Raw genomic sequence first — 22,281 nt, 5'->3', positions numbered from 1 at the left:
CAAACCGCGGCTCGCCAGAGATTTAGTGTGGCTCTTCACGCTAGCATTAATGATATCCAAATATAACTAAGAGAAACTGGAGTGTAACAGTTTTTTTTAAATTTTATTAAGCGGTAGCTGGAGCAAGTTTAGTTGTATCATGAAATGTTTCTCGTGTTAAGCACTCATACACTGACTGTGATTTTGTGAAAAAAAAATATTGCTGATGCTGCCGCAGTATCGGATTTCAAAAACAAGAAGAGACTAATAGTCAAACGCCGATTTCGCGCGCACTACAAAAAGGTGCATCGCGAGAATGAGTACCAATGTAACAGTTGCAATGCAAAATGACTTAATGAGCTCTAATATTAGTAATTTCACAAATTATGCGGCTCTCACACATTTCTGACTTGCTTCATGCGGCTCTTATTATAACGGCTCAGCACCATACGATGGCGATGTGCTCGTTAGGGTGATTGGAATAAATAGATCGTACAGGCACTTTATTTTGATGACGCGGTACTGTCTGAGTTCCTTTCAAAGTTCGAAATGATTGTCCAAAGATATTTATTGTTGAGTCAAAATAGTAGTCAAATAATGATGAAATAGTTGTCAAACAGTAATCCGGTAAAATACAGTGCTATTACACAGGAGGGACCAATAATAACTATACGGAACAGGAAAATAGAATTATATGATGTAAATTTAAACTACGCCTAATTAATAATACTACCCCCCCCCCCCCCCCCCGATTGGTTAAGATACAAATTTATACGTCCTACCTCCAAGCGGTTCACGCCGAAAGAGATCCCGCCAACACCAAAATGGTCAGGGTTTAATGCTCTAAGTCACTGTTTAGACTCATGGCCGCTACACTTATACTAAAAATATTTGCCCACCCCTGGTTTTTAGTTTCAGTAGCTTTCGTAACTTCGTTCAGAGATCAATCTTTGAGTGAGTGCGCGTGATCTTCCTTGGGTAAAGTTCCTTATGAAAGAAATATACACAGTCATACCCTACATAGACTAGTACGGTCACCGGATGAGGGGTTGTGGTACGCCCAGTCGTTGGGTACGCCATATAATTGTTTCGTTTTATCGACTTCGTCTCCCCATGGAAATCCTAATTAATTTTATAGCCACTTGGCGGAGACGTCGAGTGGGAACTTGTTTAGTTGCCGCTGCGTGTTTTGTAATTTCTGCGGAACTAGCCGACATCCTGGATGTGAATCTGTTTTCCGGATTATTTCTTACAACCTTGTGAATATTGCATTCGCATATGAACAGAACAATACAATACTAATGCAGTGTTAGCAAACATCATGTCTAAGAAACTGAGCATCGAATCGTTGACGAAAAAATTGAAGAATGTTGCAAACACACAAGACAGCATTCCGATGTTTTCATTGTGGATAATTCACCATAAAGTACATTGTGAATTGATTGTAAACACATGGCTGGAAATATTGAAAACATGTACGTACTTTGATAATGTAGCATTGTATAGTAGCCTATATCAGCTATTGTACCAAAGTGAAGTTTTTCATCCTTGCTCAATAAATTCAGAAATTATATAAGCAACACCTAAAACCTTAGGAACTTTGTAATACCGAATACTGTAATACAAAAACTGTGGTATTGCAGTGAACTATTGTAATTTTTCACCTCTTGGCACTGTAGCAAATAGCCGAGTCAAGATGTTTAGGACAACTTCCCATATATCAGTGTATAAGTTATATGAGTCTCGTTCTATCCCAGTATCCTACTGTCCTATAACAGTATAACGTCTGAATGTTATTTATCACTTGATAGGATTTTTGTATTTATTTCGAAGAAAAAGAAAACGATAAGACTGCTTATATGGCGTACGCATATCACCTATACACATATGGTGTATACCCTTGCTGAATTGTTTGTACGTTAAGTACTTTGTTTTGTACGTTAGATTTGTAGGTACGTCGACAGGTATGTCACTTTTGTATCGTGTAGCATAGTCTGATATTAAATGGATTGATGAGCTATTGCATTAAATACAATTAGCCACACAGACTTCTCCCGATGTTTAAAGACACGATAAATACAAGCCCTTTTTTTACGAGACAGTCTGGCGAAGGAAGCATGATCTAAATAGGTCACTGTTCAATTCCTCAGAATAAAAAATTACTGTAGTATTTGATGATTTCTAGATTTAACCTGGTCAATATTTTGTTTTAGCCAATACGAAACACCGATTAACTTTATGGTATCTTGCAAACGATGTCATACAATCTTGTGGACGAAAGAAAGCTGATGTTTTCAAAGACTATTTTGCAAATATCTTGCCTGAAGCTATTGCATTTCTGAGGTAAAATCAACTGTCTGTTAGTTATTATAAAAGATAGTCTAATGTTTTTGAGCCAAGATTAATGGAAAAAAAAAATTCAGAACAACATTCCTTATTAATAGTTGAATAGAGATCATAGAATGGTCGTGAAATCATTGTAACACTAACAACTTATATCATATTTTATTTGTGATGAATTATTTGTTTGTAATGGTGTAGGAATAATTGAATATTGATGGGCCAGCCCACAGTTTCTTAAGCTGGTCCCTGTGCCCTCAGAGCAGATACAGAGCGATTCCTTGTGGGCTACAAAGAAATGCCTTCAACTAGGCACCATTTGCAATGAATACATCAATTGGAAATAAATTGACAGATTTTTTTTATTTCTAGACTGTAATGCATTCATTATCTTGCCTCATTTTTTTGACCTCTTTATTATGAAACGTTGCAAGGTTCTATAAAAATATTAAAATCTATTTGAATTGTAAGTAATTTAAGTCGAGTGCGTTTTTGGACATATTTCGTTTTATTTTATTTTGCTATAATTTGAGGGACTTTGAACTATTTTTGCTGAATTGTTCGTCAGGAAAATATTAATATTATCTAGCGAAACCAAGCTTTAAATGCTGTATTTTTATTCAAAATTGAGGTTTGGAAGATTTTTTTCACATCTGAATATTGTGATTAAAAGTTGGAATTTTATTTTGTTTTTCAAATTCAATATTTAAAATTAGTCCAATACAAAATATTATATACCAGATTCGAGATGAATCATCCTTCTATATATATATATATTGATGAATATTTTCAAAGTTTCAATTTTGTTTTCTCATTCAATTGCAGAGACAAGACTATATTACCAGGAGTTGAAAGAGTTTTAAATGTATGGAGCAGTCGTAACATTTACGACACTGAAATTATTGATCAGCTTCATGCTGCACTGCTAACAAACAGGCCTCCTGATAAACTGAGACAAAAACTCTTAGCAGAGTATAAGGTGAAGCGGTCGTTTGAATGTTTATTGTGCCTTTGGTGCATGACTGCGAAGCTGTCTTGCTTTATAGCCATTGATGTTTTTTCGATATGACCACTACCATGAATCATCGGTATAATACAATTTTATGAAAGCGGGACTCAAAACTATGTAATAAATGAAAATAACATTGTGGAGAGAGATTATGTTATTTTTACTGATTTCTAAAATATTGTTTATTTTTTTTTTTTTTATAAATTTTTACAGCCATCTGTATTAATGGATTCAATATCTGCCTTCAAGAAGAGAGAAGACATTGTTCTATTTGATGAAAAACATTTGAAAAATGTGCGAGTTGATGCTTCATGTTCAGATGATATTCATAAATTAAAAGGTAGGTTTATATGTTCAGGAGTCAGAGTTTGGTGTGTTTTCACTGGAGCCCGAGTCTGGATTCCAGACTTTCGATAGTGATAAGAAGTCCGAATTTCCCATTGAAACTCAAAAAGCATTAGTTGAATGTGTGTTCTTGACTGTCTATTTAAGAAGGCCAACATAGCAAAAGGTTTCGTTATCAAAATTTGATTTCATCGAAGCTGAAGTCGAAGTCAAATTTTTTACAACCCAAACTAGGAGTCAAATTTCTCCTGGAGGGCGTAACTTTTCTGTAATGCCAATTTTCATCTTAATGAATCTTCAAATTCAATAATATTATAATCTGAATTTTCAGGTTAGGGTTAGGCCGTAATTTTATTCTGATTTTCCTTATTTTATTTCTATTACGAGTTTATGGACTGTTTGTGTTAGCCATGTGAATATATACTCCCTGCCCATAGGTTTTAGTCCCTTTACACAACTTGATGTAAAGTGGGCAATACACACACTTCTGGAGAGCTAAAATTTCTGTTAATCTGAAAAATATCTTTATTTAACAGACAAAGTTGGTGGTGAAATATTTTCGAGAAATTTTGAAGAATCTGCTATGAATATTGAACGTTTTATGAGCGAGTATGAACAATATGTCGAAGAAAGGAAAAAACTTGTTGACAGTTTAACACAAGGAGCTATGTTTTATAGAGCGCAATACCATGAGGCAAAAATTGTTGTTAATGTAAGTACTTTGTAATGTGTCATTTTCCTTGTTGTTTTTTTGTACAAAGTGACTAATAGAACGCTATACAGTCATAGCAACCCAACTAGTCTTGTTCTAGAAAGTTGAAGAACTTTATTCCACTATCAAAAATATCATATTTTCTGGCTAATATGCTGATTTTTGGACCCAATCTTTTAGCCTGATTTTCAGAGTCTGCTTATTGAGTGGCGAAAGGGACAAGGCAATAAATGGTACTCCAGTGGTGTGTGTACCAGGTTAGGGCATAATTTTATTCCGATTTTCCTTATTTTAGTTCTATTACCCGTTTGGAGACTGTCTGTGTTAGCCAAGTAAAATATCCCCTGTCTATAGGCTTTAGTCCTTTTACAAAACTTGATGTAAAGTAGACGAACAAAGTTAGTTACCTCCATATTGGTACACAGTACACACACTTCTGGAGCGTCCAATGAATACCCGAAAAGAGGAACAATAACGAGTCTGCGTTCACACACTGTGAATCTGTAATATTTCCACTCTTGAGTATGATATTTGACGTTGTCGCATTTGTGTGTGCATCACAAGCGAAAGAAATTACCGATACCGTCATGTGTAGTAAATCATGGAAACAAGGCCCTATGACCATGGCCTGTGTACTCTGAGGGGAAATGAGTAAAATTATACGATGCTTATTCGCTGCGTGAATACTGAGTGGGTGGGCATGGAATATGAACACAAGATATTTGACCTATGATTCCATCACGATCACAGTGAAGTCTAACGTTCAACAACCAGCCCACCACACTCACGAAATGTATATCTCGATTTAAATGAGTATTTCGTATTTGTAAACATATATTTTCTCCGCTGTTATTTTCATCTTTTATCTTCAGGCATACCAAAGTTTTGATGCTCGCGTCAGTAAGATGAAGAAGTTACTCGATCAAGTAAAACTAAAATTTTCTCCACAAACTCCTCCCCAAGAATCACCAACGTATAATGATGTTGCGGATATGGATATGTCGGATTCTGATCAAGAACTAGGAAAGTATGTGATATGTTTTTTTATTTTCACACACACACATGGATTTATGTTGTCAATGATTTGTATTTTACTGGATATTTTTCTATTTAATATAGTTACTTACGTTTATATATAATATTGTGATAATTTTTTCAGCAAACCTTCTAAAATAGTTGCCGTGGATACCAACACAATGAGACAAAATCCAATCAGGCCAACCACAATAGCGGCATCTGTTGTTGTCACGCCTATTGTGAGTTATTTGTTTTGTTTACTTATTTATTCTAAATGTTTCACGAATTCACGGTGTCTGAAATAGGTTTTTCATAAATGAAAAAATGAAAGATTGCAATATATCGGGTTATTTGATTCGTTTTGTATGGCCATAGATAGCACACAGCATAGATCTTGAGCAATTTGTAAGTCAGTTACACCGTTAGTTTGATTGTGGCAGCATCAGGAGGGCCAGATTTAATTACCCAACGGGTCGGATTTGGCCTGGGGCCGTAGTTGCCCATGTCAGCTATAAATTCTTATAGTTTCAGTTGCTCTCCCGTTTTATTGATCACTCGCAACTTCACTCTAAGATAAATCTCCTTGAGTGAGTGAGTGTAACCTTTTTTGAACAAATTTTCTTAAAAAAATGAAAGAACCTTTGGCTTTAACTAATTCCAATCCACTAAGTATCATTATAAATCTTGTTTTTCAGATAAAAACAACAATCAAACAGCCAAGTGGAACGCTTATCAAGAGACCAGGTATGAGAGGAGCATCCACTTCAGTATCTATCTTCAAACAAGAATTGCCAATTCCAAAATCATCTATCCAATCCACTCCAACAAAAACCAACTTTCCTATTTCCTTCAATGGCTCAATAAAAACGGGTTTCGATTCTAAAATCAGTACCCCATCCGCCTCTCCCCCCTCCCCGGAAGGGTCACCAGAACTGAATATATCGAGCCCCCCTCGCCATCAGAGTCTCGAATCAAGACTCGCTGACCTTTTTAGCGGGAACGCTAAAGTTAATTTATCCACACGACTCGAGAATACAGGAAGCGAAAGTGACACAGATTCTATAACTAATATTTCAACAAAAAAAGATTCTTCATCGAAAACGGAAAATGTCGAACAATTTGCGTCCGGTGGTAACTTAGTGACGGATAGTGATGATCGCCAAATCACATTGCCGCAATCAAGCCATGATGACATAATAAGAACAAATTCTCCATCTATCATTACATCACAATCTTCCTGGCAAAACGACAAGTATGTTTCCACGGCAACAACAATCGAAGATGAATCATGGCAAAATACAATACCCGTTATCGGAGGATCGGGAAATCGCCTCACTGCTCCGTCGCAAAATAGAAGTTTTATGGGAAATCTTCATCTAGTGCTTGATGGTAGCTCAACGCCTGTTCAGGATGAACTTTTATCTGATGGGGAAAATTTTCAATCCGCGCTAATGGTAATGTCATGTTTTATTTGTATTTCGATAAGGAATGAAATTTATAATATTGGCTTTTAGCATTTATTCTCAAACTTGCATCATTTGTGGCCCCTTTCCAAATCAAACACTCGCTCTTTTATAAAAATACCTATTTTGCTTTCAACATATTTACATATCAGTAATTTTATGCACCATATTTGGACCTCCTGAAGTATGTGCACCAAGATGGCGCACAACCTGAACCCATTTGGGTTCAGGTTATGTGACATCTCGGTTTGCATACTTCAGGAGTACCTAATATTTTATAGTGAAAACCCAACAAACAAAGCAAAAGAATAAATGCATTACAGTCAAGGAATTACCAAAGAACAGTCCATGGCCCCCAGCCCCCTTGTGGGAAGAAGGACCCAGTTTGTGAAACCCCACACTCTGTGGCACGAGAATTTTTTAATTACATTAGTATAAAGTTCACTACGTATTCCATTCTAGAAAACGTCACCTGTCCAAAAAGAATCTTTATTGCCGCCTCCTTCATTCAGTGGTGATGCGTTGAATTTTTTAACCCAGTTCATGGGACAGAAAACTAACACAGTATTGTCACAAGCAAACGAAATACCACAAAATGATTGGGATACTGCTACTACTACCACAGGTTGGTTTTTTATTTTGTTCCTACTATTAAATTTTAAAATATTTGAGAGAAGTGAGATGATATTAGACCATGATTGAAAACCCATCCTATATAAGAAAAATACATTAAAAACCAATCCCACGCAAGAAAAATGAAAGTGACATAATCGAATATGAAGAATGTGATTACCATGGAATGAATTTGCATTTTTTATAGTTTTTTCGATTATCGTTTATAGCTGACGTGGACATATTTATTAATAGGCCTTTTTGGTGCCTTTTAATATCCTTGACCTTATATATATTAAGTACTCAGCCTTTGATTTTTAAATCATACTACTTTAATAGCCTATATGTCACAACACTATTAGTGAAAACGATTTGAATGAATACAATTCCTAAAACTTTTTCAGCTTCGCAGCCATCGCCAACAAAAAGCAAAAATATTTTACAAAACTTAGGAATCGATTGGAATTCCATTCAAAACATAACAAGTACTGTGAAGTCACAATCCAATTCATCCTGGCCACAAGAGAAAGCTTCGACAACAAACAGCAATCAACAAAAGCAGTCAACTTCTCAGCTTAGCGACCGTGATACTGATTATAGGTGAGCTATAACAATGAGTGACTTGTCCATGAATCATTCTTGTTCGAAGAGAACATGATCCAACCTCGGTAGTGTCATAAATAGACTTTCCTATGCTCCATTGTATCTTGTGTGTTGTAACGGTGTCAATGAATCCCGATGTCAGAGATGACATGATAATACAAGTCCGAGCGATTGTGGCTCATTTAACCATGGGTCAGGATTATTCTCCAACCAACGATACTGAAATAGCTATTTATTCTTTTAATTGGACTGGTTGTTGCACAGGATTGTGTTGGCCTTGCACATCGGCTGTTCATTACTTAGTTTCAGAAAACTAGGACTTTGTTAACAATCCTATTAGATGAAAAAGTTTAGTAATAAAGGCCAAGAATTGTTTCATTGCATAATTTAGTTGTTTAGCTGAAAAAAGTATACTCATGTAGTGTGTGTACCAGGTTAGGGTTAGGCCATAATTTTATTTTAGTTCGGGGACTGTCTGTGTTAGCCAAGTGAATATACCCCCTGCCCATGGGTTTCAGTCCCACACAACTTGATGTAGAGTAGGGGAACAAAATTAGTTACCTTCATATGGGCACACAATACACATACTTATGGAGCGCTGAAAAAAGAAGCAAAATCATGTAGAAGTCTCAATTTAGAATTTTAGAAATGTGAAATTTCATACTCTGTCTGAATTACTAAAATTAAGGAATTCAATTTTTCGGCTTTTTTTGATCAAATTTCGGGAGTTTTTACACAAATTTGTTAAAAAATTCAGAACGTCAAAATCAGGAAAGCGTCCAACAAACATTGATTTGAACGACAATTTCACTGCGGAAAAAGAAGTTGAATATTTTACTGAAAGTTTGAAGGAAGTTGGCCGTGACAATTTATTAACTTTAACTCCTACTTCGGCTGCAGAGCCCGCAAATCAGTTTATGGATATATTAAAGTATGCAAAATTATCAGTCTGCCCATTAAACTAACATTATGATTAAACTGTTTGCATATTCAATTGCAATTTCCATACTAATCAACTTTCATATAGACTATATATCAGGGGCTCCCAACCTTTTATGGATCGTGGCCCTTGTCCAGAGGCATTTAGCAATCATGGCCCTCTGTTTATCATTTCAGTGGTATTTATAGCGTTATTAATACAGGCTCAACAAAGTTAAAACATCCTGTGAAATACCCTCATCACATGATAAAACTAGGGAGAACGGAGAGTTTTTTTGAAAAGGGAAATATTAAATCATCTCTGTGCCTAACATTGTGGCCCTCCTCCAACCGCTTTGTGGCCCCCTTGGTATATTTTGTAAGATGCGATACATACGCAGCTAACAAGCAAGGCAGATATCGAGCTAAACCTGGATTAAATTTTGTGGGGGTGTGAAGTCGTAGTTTGGCATATATGTTCTCCTTGTAGTCAGAGCCAAAGTCGTTTAAACTCACAGAAAAATCACAAAAAAAAATTTGTTTGCCCATAATGCTTTCACCAATCAGCATTCAGCGGCGATTGTGTGGTTTGCTGTTTAGACAAAATAAGGCTTTGATTAAAAAAGAAAATATAAGCATGAATATTGAGCTAGCAATGAAGATGCATGAATATAACATATTTAACACTATGGTGAATAATTCACATCGAGATAGGACTTTTTGAAAGGGCTATTGTGAACACTGCTGAAAGTGATCAGTGGAGAAATTACTAATCCTATAATTTTAATGTGATCCAGAATGAATGAATATATCAACCACTTGAATTGTTGAGTATGTTATGAACTAAACAAAAACGCATGGAAAGTCGTTTTTATATCCAAGTATAAAGAATTTATAGATTATTAAATTGCAGTTTAAATGTCCTTAAATGCGTCATAGGCTAGTAGGGGTGTTGAATACTGAAACCATATACTCTTTTAATTGACATTTGGTTTGTCCTAGGCTGTGTTTTGCTAGCGATTTGATGAAACCGCATGGAATATGGCTATAATAGCAAAATTTAATGAAATCAAGAATTTATCTGATTTGACTAAAAAATGATTTTATTGCAAAACTGATTTATCTTGATTTGTGATTAATATCATACAATTTTTCAATCAAGGATGATTAATGATCTATGAACAAAGAATTGTTATACTTGTATTTTGCGTATTAAAATGCTGATCTCAGATTATCATATAAATTGTTTCATTTATCTTGCTTTTTGCATCTACAGGAAAAAATCATCTGAACAGACTCCAAGCTTTGCACCCATGTCTGATGAAGTCATCGTTGAAGAAGAGGAAATATTAGTGGAGGAAGAGAATAGCAATAGTGGAAAACGAAACCATGAACAACACAACGAACTCAACAACCAAAATGAAGTTAATTCTAATAATTCAGATACTGTTCGGCCAAATTTTAATGAGTTACATGGCCCACCAATTAGGAACAACTTTCCACCTCAGAAAAGGCATTTGGAGGAACCAAAAATGCAGGATGGTTTCAATTTTAAATCCGGATTGAGACCATCATTTCAGCCCCGTGTTCGGGCCCCTCAAAGACCCCCTTTTAGTTCTAATGATCATAGACCCCCATTCCGTGGGAACTTCCGCCCACGGGGTCCACACACAGGCGAAAGATTCAGTATGAGACCCCCGGTCCGAAGGCCTTCTGGGTCATGGAATAAAAATCATGATGTTGACTTTCGATCCCGCCCCAGGCAACCCCACCCAGCTGTGCTTGAGGAAGAATATTATGATATGTTATATGATGAATTAAAACCCAAATTTCGTCGCGGAGAAAACATGCCTGGCCGATTTTTGAATAGAATGCCCCATCGTTAGTATCTGTTGTTTTTATTTCTAATATTACCATATAAGGTAATTTTGCGATGTTCACTTTTTCAGTCATCCTGAAATTTGCTTTTTTGTGTCCCAAGAATCTTAATTCACGTTTTGTAATTTATAGGAGTCAATTCCTCTGACAATATTCTCTTTATAAAATCTATGAAGTCACTGTTTGGTTACATATATATTCAATGTTAACAAATATTTTGCTCAGTCGGTGCTATTTTGAAAATTTATAATCATTTTTCTCCAGTCAAGATGCACTAAAAGAGTATTCAGAAAGCGTTTATATGAATTTGGAATAGGTCATTTTTTCGAAATGAAGAATGTATTGCTTTACTGATTTAACGAAGTAATGGAATAGGAGATGGTACAATCCAGACCCTTCTGAAAAATCAAGGTTTATATTGTACCAAGTATTTTGAAACTACAAAAAGTTTTCAAGTCTTTCTTTTTTCCGTTCTTTCAGAGAAATTGACATTTTACACAGCGATTTCATGGTGTGCGTGAAACATGCATTTTATTGTTCAAAGCATTCATTCATTTCTGAAAAAAAATTCTATGATGTACAAATGATTTCACATGCAACACGTTGTTGAAACTTTCATTGCTAATAATATTGTCCGCAAGCATTTGATTCATTATAATGTCGGTCTGATTACAGGAAGAGTAATACAACAGCTGCATTGGCTTAGTCGTTGGCTCATGCTTCCTGTTTATGGCGTCTCAAAAGAATCCATTTTTTCAATTCTGGATTTGGTTGGAAAATTTGAGTTTGAAAAATGTTTTATTTGAAATTAATATTTCGTTGGAATTGTGCTTGTCTGCAAGTTGCATATTTCTTTTATACCCGCATTGTTCAGATACTAATCTGTTAATGTGATACTTTAATTGTTTTGTTCGATTTTAACTCAATCTGACAACGTTCGAGAATCAGTTGCTTTTAATTTTCGAGTTTTTGTTTGATCTTTACAGACTGTTGAAGAGTTCAGATTATAGCGCACCTGAAGAATGCCATAGGAAAACAATTGGTAAATATGGATACACTAACGAAACGGACATACTCGTGTTGTTGAAAGGGATATTGTCTTTAAGAAATAATGATAATGAAATCCTATGTGGGTATTTTGACAAAATTATGTGTGCGAACTTAAGAATGTCTATTTTAGAAGCTAGTTGGCAACCCTATAATTGCGGAACGTCTTTATAAACATGTTTTGTCTTTAGCGTACGTCTCCGAATATTCGATGCGAGATTTTGATGATTTGTTGTATTTATATCATTTTCCTATCCTGCATGAGATGTCCCGAAAGGTAGGCTCTGATCCCACAAAGGCTTTTTGGACTGAACAGGCGCCTGTTATGTTGAAAAGTGGCGTGACGGCGTTTAGTTCTTAAGAGGCAGGCGAGGTAATAACGACCAGCCATTTTCTTTAATCTGTGTCGTTTCGTAAAATTCGTGCAGAAACATTATCCAACTGGGCTCTTGTGTCACACATCAAAATTCGCAAATATCTGTATTTCAACAAAAAATTTTGTACTTTTCAAAGACTTTCTCGGGTGGATTAACGATATTTATGGCTTTTGATGTGAAATTCTTGTTTTATAATATTTTCCGGACAGGCAAATTCTATTAGACTTTGCTCGAGATGACTTGGTCTTACGATATGTTATATGTTCCCGAGTTGGGATACAAATTTTATAAAACTTGCCTCGATGCGATTTGCAAAAATCAGACTCCGGTCATCACCATTATAAGTCTGAAATTTCTGAAGGTAGTGGCCAAAGTTAATATTTGGTAAAGGCGTAGGTCAGTACTACCGGTAGGCTATTTCTATTTAATTCAAGAGTCTTGCTGCACACTAACACGAATGTGTTTCTGTAACGTTTCGTCTGACCGAGGTGTAAGTGTGCAGCAAGACTCTTGAATTAAATAGAATAGTCATTTTCCAGTTTTCCCTCTTGCTATACGGTAGCATCATTGCGTTACGGATCCACCTGCGCAAAGGCGTATGGTACCGGTACGGTAGAGCTAGTAAAGGTAGTTAGTTTCACGTATCCCCAACTGTTAGTTTCAGTACTGGTAGGTACCTGTAGGTTTGAGTTTTTCTGCTTTTTTCAACAGAAATGCTAACCCGACAACGGAATGGTATCCGGACAGGAGACCGTGGTTGGGTCTTGTGTAGTTTCGTACCGGTACCTAACCTACTTCTAGTAGGCGTAGCATAACAATTTTTTGATTTGTCAATTCTAACCGCCATCTGACTACGCCATCCAAAAATTATGTCACTACGACATCACAATCACGTCATAGAGCTTGCCAAATACCGTAAAAGCAGGTAACTTCGGATGATTTCACTATATTATGAACAATTTCTCCGCCGTTTATTGTTCAATTAAAGCCAAACTTGGAATATAATACATTGAAGCCTTTCTCCTCGCGATAAACTCGGTTTCATATCAATCAATACTTTTTTTCATTCAAATTATTGACTTTATTTGCCTGCCGATCTGTATTCCAAATGTTTATAACTTCGGATGGCCACTTTTCGCTTTGCGTCACTTCGTCGTGAGAGAGAAATGTCTGCGTGATCAGTGACGCGTGATAACGTCGCTGCGTAGAACTTACGACGCCGTGATCCGTTTTGCGTGTCGCACACTGACGTTCATCTATGACGGCCGTTTTTGTGATTATTAATTCTTCCGGGTCGGCGGACATCAAAGTTTTATATATCTGGTGTACCCGTGTGTTTACATCGGCAACAGCTCTTGAAGACAAGAAGGACTGATATCAAAACCCAAATTAATTTTGTTCTGATTTAATCTTATGTGTTGGCTTTGATCTTACTTATCACCGTTTGTATACTATTAATCGTTCGAGTTTAAAGCGAACGGTGATATTATTATCGTCGCCGAGATGGAGATATTTATTAAGACGATGATTGATGTTGTTATGCTTTGCACCCGCGATTGTGCGAATACTGAATTTTTATTTATAATAATGATTGAATAAATCGGCCGTTATGCATTTATACTTGTCATAAGGCTTTTGGTCCTGATAGCGGGTCGGACACTAATTATAACTATTTCCCTCAAGTTTTAACTTTTTTTTTGAACAAAACAATACCCCAACGGTTATTATAGCTAAAACCGTTACCGACTAATTCACAATTTTATCTGCGGAATTTGCGAACTCAGCACTTTACTCGACGATTTTGACAGTGTCGCGCCATAATTATTACCGCTAAATGCTTCAAAATACAACGCATGTAATAATTTTGCCCAGCCCTATTCCTGACGTTTCGCAAAACTAAACCATTTATCTCTTGACTATTCTTAATTTCATGAAAGTGCTATATCTTGCTATTATGATCGTTTCAATACGAAACAAAAATGAGACAACATGGGACAAATGAAAATAAAAAACGGACGAATAAAATAAGTCGTGAAAGTAAAAATGGAAAACAATTTTTAATACAAAACAAAATAAAACGAATGAGAATAATAAAAAAGAAAAATGGATGATGAATTACGGTAGGTAGTAAAAGTAAAAAAAATGGAAGTGGACAACAATATGGAACAGTGTAGCTTGTGGCCGTGTTGATAATTCAGATATAATGTATTCACAGGCAGATAGACATGAAACGGATAAAAACGCCAAAAACCTCCAACCTCCTGCTGTGTACACCTGTGCAGAGTTTCATGCTCACCTGTGCAACATTCTACTCTTAATATATTATCATCGCCGATCGTAAAACCTTGTCATTGTGATAGTATAGATACGCGTATCTGGCTGTTCATCAGCCTTACGTATCAACAACATCTATACGGTCGAAGAATGCCGAAATGTTAACACACAAATTTAATGTGCATTAATCGGATTCACAATAAATAAACAGCATATGACCGGGGCTATAATTAAGTTTTTGTAGGATTTGGTGACGAGGATCAGGTAGGAGTTTTCACTTTATATTTAACTACACGTGCGCCACATAGTCTGGCGTTCAAATGTCGCAGCGAGTTACGCACGAGCTACGCAATGTGACGTCGGCCTTAAATGGAGCGAATTTGAATCACGTTGTTGACGTCACGTTCAGCGTAAGCACCGTAACGTCGATATTTTGACGAAATTTTTAAATCAAAATAATATATTTTACTTGAATCTCGTACGACATCTCGTGATCACTGTAATTTTCCTTGTACATTGTGTATGCCCTCTAGCGATTGACGGTCTTTTAGTGAAGTTAGCGTCGATAGAAGTCGCTATTTTAGCCGCTCAAAAGCAAGGTGTCAATTTTTGGCAAAAAGGTGATTTTTTGTGTCAAAAAATAAATCCTATTAGGCGACTGAATATGATAAGAGATTAAGATATATATGGACTCTCTATAGAAACTGCCAGAAGCAGAATATGACGTAATTTAGTCGAGATATAAACGATTGAAAATTTCATCCGAAGTTATAAACCATCCGAAGTTACCTGCGTTTACGGTATACGTACAATCGCCCAAAATGGCATTGGCGCCGACGATAAAGAACTAGCTGACATTATCGATCTCTCTCCTATTGAAATCGTTGCGACAAGAAAACGAGAGAAATAACTGTTCGATTTTGGGTGCTCGTTTGCGCGCCTTGGATGGCAGTTCGTATAGTTTGAAGGGCTCCATTACCGTATAGTTTGAAGGGCTCTATTACGTCACTGTGACGTCTTGTTGACGTAATTTTTGGATGGTGTATTCAGGTGGGGGTTAGGATTGATACGTGAAAAAATTGTCAAGCTACGCCCACTAGAAGTATGTTAGGTACGAAACTACATGAGACCCCCGTGGTTCGCCATATGGTTAAGCCATCTTATCGACTTTCCTCTCCCCTGGGATAAATATGTAAATCCAATCGGGCTACGTACCGGTATTTCATATACCTGCAAAGGAAACTCATAAGCCCCAGCTGATGTGCTGGTTCCGGTTATACCGGTACATTTCAAGGAAAAAAATTAACGGTTGAAGGTGAAGAAAATTACAATATACAGAAGTACCATACCGGTATGGTACAGATAAAAATACAGAAATATGCCAGGATTTATCAATTTTATAACATAAGTCTGTAAAAAATGAAGAAGGCGAGAAATGAAATGTTTTTTTGTCAAATTTTCTTTCTCTCCCTTTAGTATATGTATAGGGAAGTTTACTTAATCCAATAAGTAATCTGTTAAATTTTTTTACTAGTTTTCTAACGCATTGCCTAATTTTTCAGTATTTATCATTGTTCTGTAATTGTTTTACCTCAATAATAATCAGCAATGGTTAGTGATTTGCCGACCGTCAAAGAGGTTTGGAATGGATCAGTTATGGCCCGGTTTACACCTGCAGCTCATGAAATATCAGGATCAGGAAAACCGCCACCTTTTTATTTAATGCTACAGAGGAATTCATATTTGCCTTTGATCAATGATAAAATTAAAAAACATTTTGCACAATACATTGGTGAATTTAATGAATCTGACATTTGGTATGATTACGATGGACGCCCACTCAAATGGCATCATCCGATTGGTGTTCTCTGGGATTTATTATGTTACGATAAACAAACAACACCCATTGAAATTACAGTCCATTTCAAAGATTTTCCTGTAGAAAGCATCATTTGTTATCATCAAATGGATGCCATTGAGGCAAATTTCATGTCAATGTTGAAAGAAGCAGACCATTTAAAACACAGAGGACAAGTTATGAATAATATGAATAAATCTCAACATAAACAGTTATGGAACAGTTTGAAAAATAATAACTTTGACCAGTTTTGGTCTATTAATAGTAAATTAATGGAAGGTTATGAAGGCACTGCTGTATTCAAGTATATACCATTGCGTGTATACACTAAAGATCATGTATTTCAAAGACTCGTTTCTCCAATTTCTGAAACCGAAAATCCGTCAGAAACATGCCTAAATGATTGTTTGTCAAGTATATTCAAACAGTGCTTATCCTCACAAAAGTTGGAAAATTTTGTTGCTGTCATTCAAGGAATTGAAGTCCCTCCCAATTCTAAAATGCAATGGTTGAGTGAACATTTAAGTAATGCTGATAATTTTTTGCATGTGGCTTTAATCAACAATAATGACAATTTATAACATGTATGGTATTAGTCATCTGACTGTCTGTCTGACCTGTAAAATCTCATGTTTATTTTGATTTCAGTATCGATCATGTACCAACCTTAGGCATTGTGATGGGAACTAACCATTTGGTTGTTAGAACATGTTTTTGGTATTTCTTTTTCTTAATAAGAATGCTGTGAACGTCATTCTTCGGTTATATTTTCCATTATATATCGTAAACAAATTTGTATTCGGCATATTTTTATGTCGCTCATATTTAGATGTCAATGTTGGGAAGACACTAGTGGACTCAACAATGAATCAGACTTGTCATCAAATCACGGCCGGTGAGAGTGAGTCAGACTTAACTCAGTATTTCACTATACTTTGATGGCCGTGACTAAACTCAGGGTTTCGGGACTTCCATACAACACTGTTGGTTATATATTCTTTGTGTATTTAGGAATATCCAGGAAATTTGGTCTGGTTTTAAATATTTTAGTAACATGTCATCAGTGACTGTATGGTTCAGAACTCGTAAGTCCTGCTTGGTCTGTAACTAGATTCTGTGTTCTGTTATATCAAAATTCATCAGGATGAATTTATATTATCCTGCTGACTTAATTATTTCTGCTTATTTTAATCACTGCTGAGATGAGAGTGTGTTTTCTTTTGAAGTATATTAATTTTACAGCCTAAAACAGGTTATAATCAGAAATAGGAATATAGTATTGATCTGGTTGTTATTTAACCATGCCAATTCTAATTACCGGTACTGTTTTGAAATTTTTAAAACATCCTATAATATATTTTATAATGTTTTATTTATAATTTTTTGACGCTATATATATACCTTTCATATTATCAGTAATCAATGCAGCAAAAAACTTCAACTGATTGTGTATAAGAAATGTTGATTTACAATTTGTGAAAAGCAGATTTTTTATGAGCATCTACTGGTCATAATGTTCAGACAGTTTCATTTCCCCTGTGTTATTATAGCATTGACTCTGCATATTTCTAACTGGAATGATTATCTAAGATTAAATTTGTTATTTAGTGCATAATTTATTTTGGGAATATTTTTTTCTACCATTGCAATTTTATTCAGTGTTTGCATGCACTCATGATCCATCATAATATTTTTATTGATTTAGAGCTGAACAGTTGATAATATCAAATAGAATATGGATAAGACAGCTGAAGAATCGAAGGATTCTGGAGCTATGAAGGACATTCCACCTGATGCTGTTCCACTTCTTTCAGGTGAAGAAGTAAAAGCTTATCTGGAACAAGATGTGACGTATCTTTGTTTATACACTGGCACTAAAGTGGGAAAAATGGCAGTTACAAATTATAAACTTCATTTTCAAAGTGGAGGCAAACAAAAAGATTCTGTACCATTCATACTAGAAGTTCCACTGTGCACAATAAGCAAGGTAGAAAAAGTTGGTGGCGTTACAAGCTCTTCGAAAGCTGTTGATGGGCGTAATCCGTATGGTCTTGAAATTACTTGCAAAGATCTTCGTGTACTTCGATTTGCATTACGTCATGATGCACATTATTTGCGAAGAAAAATGTTCGAGAAACTCCAAGAGTATTGCTTCCCGGCATCAAATAAGTTGCCTTATTTTGCTTTCAATTACAGAGAACAATATCCAGATAGCAGCAATGGATGGTCTTTATACAGCGTTAAATCTGAGTTTCAAAGACAAGGTTTGCCTGTAGAAGGTTGGAGATACACGAAAGCAAATATGATAAATTCAAAGTATGAACTATGTGATACATATCCGCAACTTCTTGTTGTACCAGCTGCGGCAAATGATGAACATTTGAATCAAGTTGTTCAGTTTCGTAGCCGCGGAAGAATACCGGTTCTGTCTTGGATTCACCCTGAAAGTCAAGCTACTATAACTAGATGTTCGCAGCCATTGATTGGTATCAGTAACAAACGAAGTCGTGACGATGAACGCTATGTTCAAATGATATTAGACGCTAATCCTCACGCCCATAAACTTTTAATATTCGATGCAAGACCCCAAGCGAATGCTGTCGCGAACATGGCAAGAGGTGGAGGTTATGAAAAAAACGAGCAATATCAAAATGCTGAAGTTATATTTTGTGATATTCATAATATTCACGTTATGCGAGAGTCATTGAGAAAACTTCAAGATATCTGCTTCTTGCCACAATTATCTCAAGACAAACACTGGCTTTCCTCTCTCGACCAAACTCAATGGATTCATCATATCAAAGTAATTCTTGCTGCCGCAACAAGGATTGCTCATGAAATTGAAAGTGCCAAGGCGTCTGTTTTAGTCCATTGCAGTGATGGATGGGATAGAACAGCTCAGTTAACCAGTATGTCCATGATTATGCTCGATTCGTACTACAGAACACTAGAAGGATTTCAGGTGTTGATAGAAAAGGAGTGGTTAAGTTTCGGACACAAATTTGCGCAAAGAATTGGCCATGGTGACAAGAATCATTCTGACGCAGAGCGATCTCCTGTATTTTTACAGTTTATTGATTGTGTTTGGCAGATGACACAGCAATTTCCGACTGCGTTCGAGTTTAACGAACATTTTCTGATTTCTGTTCTTGATCATTTATATTCTTGTCTTTTTGGCACATTTCTTTACAACTGTGACAAAGAGAGAAAAAATAAGGATATTCGCAAAAAAACAATATCCTTATGGTCGATGATAAATCTGCATCGTGATGACTATCTAAACGCTCTTTATGTTTCCACATACAACCACCATGTTCTTCTACCAGCTTCTTCAATGAGGCATTTGGATCTTTGGATAGGATATTACGGACGTTGGAATCCAAGAATGAAATCTCAAGAACCCGTTGCCGAACGACACAAAGAATTGCTTCAAGTTCGCGATTACTTGAAAAAACAAGTTGAAGAATTGGAACGTGAACTTGCAATAAAACAAGAAAAAGAAAAGGCTGTTGCTGCTGCCGTTCCTAATCCAACTGTATCGATTACTAATCATTGATATATCTTAATTTCCCTCTCACAAATAGAAGTTTTCATCTAATCTATCAATGTACTTATAGTCAAAGTAACTTATACCAGCAGTTATTTAACTGATAACTGTGGTTTTCCTACTACCGGGAAAGGGCCTGGAACTGCTTTATGTTTCTTATCAGTCAGTCATTTCTTAGTAGGTCTTAGTATTTAAGCGCAAATTTGACTAAACCTCAGGGTGGGACATTGCTTGAATCAAATTCTTGTTTAACATACTGATATAGACTTTTTAGACATGGACTATCGTTGTATTTGGTTAGGAGATCTCAAGATTTAAATATTTTATGGCAATGTTATACACAAATAGGTTTGAACAAAAAATACAAATTCCACAGTTGAGATAATTGGTAAAACTTTTTGAATATCAATTTCTACTCTCTACTCAAATTCTTCATTTATATTTAGTTATATATTTTAGTTATAATACTAATAACCTTTGTGTGAGATGCCTGCAATCATATCCATATATTTATCCCAATCAGATCTTGCAAGCATCTATTTAATGAGTAATACTTTTCAATCAGGTTTTGTGGGTGCAATTATATTTTCTTCTTCCTTTCAGTGGTTTTGAAAAATAGAAGTCATCATCATACTTATATATTCGTATCGGTTTGATTGTTTTTACATTCGTATCATTTTTATTTATTTATTTTCTCTTAGTTTGAAATGCATGATTCTTTAATCAAAAAGAAGTTTGGTCATTGCCTGAACAATATTGATATTGCAAATTACTTAAATTCAATTTGAGTATTATGTCTAAAGATTCTGTCTCTTGCAAAAACCCAGCACACAGATTTTTAATCTTCAAGTATTGCGCTTGGTGTGACCTTTTGATCAGTTTTAAATAAAGGTTCAAAAATAAAATTTACAAAAGGATTGCTGGACTGCTGGTCGCCATAAGGTGGTTAAGGTAATCGCTGGTCGGTTACCGCTTCCTTTACCATCAACCAATAACGTAACTCGCGTACTGATCCCATACGCCACATGCACTGTTAACGTAAATGTTATCCTGGTTTGGGAGGAAATTTTAGAAGGTAATTCATGAATTTGTTGAGTTTGCACCCCAAAACACAAAACTAAGCAATTAATTACTCATAGAATTATTAGGAAACTGTAACTTCGCTGCAAGGAGGAAACGGTTTTGGTTGAACCTCTTGTTTAATTCTTCCATCAGCTTCCTCGAACCTACCGGTACCGTACTTCATGGCGTCAATAAAGGAGGTTTCACTCACTGGCTGTGCGATTTTCCGTTGCGCGTTTTAGGCATTCTATAGGAATCTAGTACTTATCCTTTCCTAATTGGCGTGTGTATGATGATTTCGTTCATTCAGCACGTGAACTAGACTTGCCACACCTGAACTACGGAAACCAATATGTTACTATCTAACTAAGCGCGTACAAACATGCAGAACGGAATGTTGCTAAAACTTTGTGGGATTTGAAAATACGAGATACAAAAGTATTATGCGATTTTTTGTTTCACCTTGTGAAGTGGAATTTATGTGAAAAACGCGATGATATACGATACTCTGTGAATCAGATTTAAGCTTGTGACGAAGAGAGTGGTTTGCTGTGTGAATGAACTATTATCGACCTTCCGTTACCTTGAGGACAGGGAAAAGTCGGACGCGAAGTTGACGACATTCACGTGACAGTTTTCCAATCGTGAGTTTTATCGCTAAATATGCCCAAAAAACATGTTCCCCGACATGTCCAAAAAACAATATGCCCGTGGTCTCCCGCCCATTCGCACCTTAACCGTATTTATTCGTTATTAATACGTAGTGGAAAATAAGTAAATGTGAATTAAAATATATAATAAAAGAAAATGATTCGTAACAAAAGGAAACACATATAACTATTTCAAATTATTAGTTCCCGGAGATGGAAGAAGTTGGTAAAACTTTTTTTATTTTCAACTAATATTTCACCGTAAATGATGCTTTTTTTTTATTAAAACCCAACACTTTTTATTGCGTATTGTTCGACAGTCGATCTTTTTATCGAACTGCTGCTCCCACATCTCATCGCACCGATACAAATGCGCGTCTTTTGTGCCGAAATATTTAACCATCGCTTGCTTGTTTTAAGTTAAATCAGCGGTATTGCCAGCATATTTCTTATTGGCCATACTAGCACGTTTATTTGGTAAAAACTGGAGGGAGCAATACGACCATATGTTCATCTAAGTCAGCTTCCCCCATAATCACTGTTATGCATATGCTTCACATTGGATGGCTATAAATGCGATGGCTAATTAT

At 35.9% G+C, this 22,281-nt stretch overlaps 3 protein-coding genes across 4 annotated transcripts; all 3 read left to right on the top strand.

Moving 5' to 3' along the window:
* Window positions 1-1,110: 1,110 nt before the first annotated feature.
* LOC120343211 (uncharacterized) lies at window positions 1,111-11,838 on the top strand. Of its 2 annotated transcripts, XM_039412348.2 has the most exons (12): window positions 1,111-1,454; window positions 2,193-2,322; window positions 3,145-3,298; window positions 3,542-3,668; window positions 4,210-4,385; window positions 5,258-5,412; window positions 5,545-5,641; window positions 6,098-6,856; window positions 7,328-7,490; window positions 7,882-8,077; window positions 8,838-9,011; window positions 10,275-11,838. In XM_039412348.2, exons 1-12 carry the CDS (start codon window positions 1,301-1,303, stop codon window positions 10,882-10,884), a joined length of 2,895 nt encoding a protein of 964 aa, XP_039268282.2. In that variant the 5' UTR covers window positions 1,111-1,300; the 3' UTR covers window positions 10,885-11,838. The 2 variants fall into 2 exon arrangements, with proteins under 2 accessions (XP_039268282.2, XP_039268287.2); XM_039412353.2 differs by lacking the exon at window positions 8,838-9,011 and having other exon boundaries at window positions 1,114-1,454.
* A 4,212-nt stretch (window positions 11,839-16,050) lies between these two features.
* LOC120340163 (autophagy protein 5-like) lies at window positions 16,051-18,138 on the top strand. Its single transcript, XM_078117492.1, has one exon. The coding sequence runs from the start codon at window positions 16,183-16,185 to the stop codon at window positions 17,011-17,013; it is 831 nt and encodes a 276-aa protein (XP_077973618.1). The 5' UTR covers window positions 16,051-16,182; the 3' UTR covers window positions 17,014-18,138.
* Window positions 18,139-18,167: 29 nt separating this feature from the next.
* On the top strand, window positions 18,168-20,896 carry LOC120340154 (phosphatidylinositol-3,5-bisphosphate 3-phosphatase MTMR2-like). Its single transcript, XM_039408439.2, has one exon. It carries the CDS (start codon window positions 18,168-18,170, stop codon window positions 19,986-19,988), a length of 1,821 nt encoding a protein of 606 aa, XP_039264373.2. The 3' UTR covers window positions 19,989-20,896.
* Window positions 20,897-22,281: the final 1,385 nt, after the last annotated feature.

The sequence above is a fragment of the Styela clava genome, chromosome 1, assembly GCF_964204865.1.
Source record: "Styela clava chromosome 1, kaStyClav1.hap1.2, whole genome shotgun sequence".
NCBI classification, from domain to species: Eukaryota; Metazoa; Chordata; class Ascidiacea; order Stolidobranchia; family Styelidae; genus Styela; species Styela clava.
This window is presented reverse-complemented; position numbering and strand designations above follow the sequence as displayed.

Bases quoted from the DNA above. Each gene is read 5' to 3' on its own strand.
- LOC120340163 (XM_078117492.1), top strand. From the start codon at position 16,183: ATGGTTAGTGATTTGCCGACCGTCAAAGAGGTTTGGAATGGATCAGTT.
- LOC120343211 (XM_039412348.2), top strand. From the start codon at position 1,301: ATGTCTAAGAAACTGAGCATCGAATCGTTGACGAAAAAATTGAAGAAT. The intron at 1,455-2,192 runs GTACGTACTTTG...ATTTTGTTTTAG, and splicing joins GCTGGAAATATTGAAAACAT to CCAATACGAAACACCGATTA. The intron at 6,857-7,327 runs GTAATGTCATGT...ATTCCATTCTAG, and splicing joins ATTTTCAATCCGCGCTAATG to AAAACGTCACCTGTCCAAAA.
- LOC120340154 (XM_039408439.2), top strand. From the start codon at position 18,168: ATGGATAAGACAGCTGAAGAATCGAAGGATTCTGGAGCTATGAAGGAC.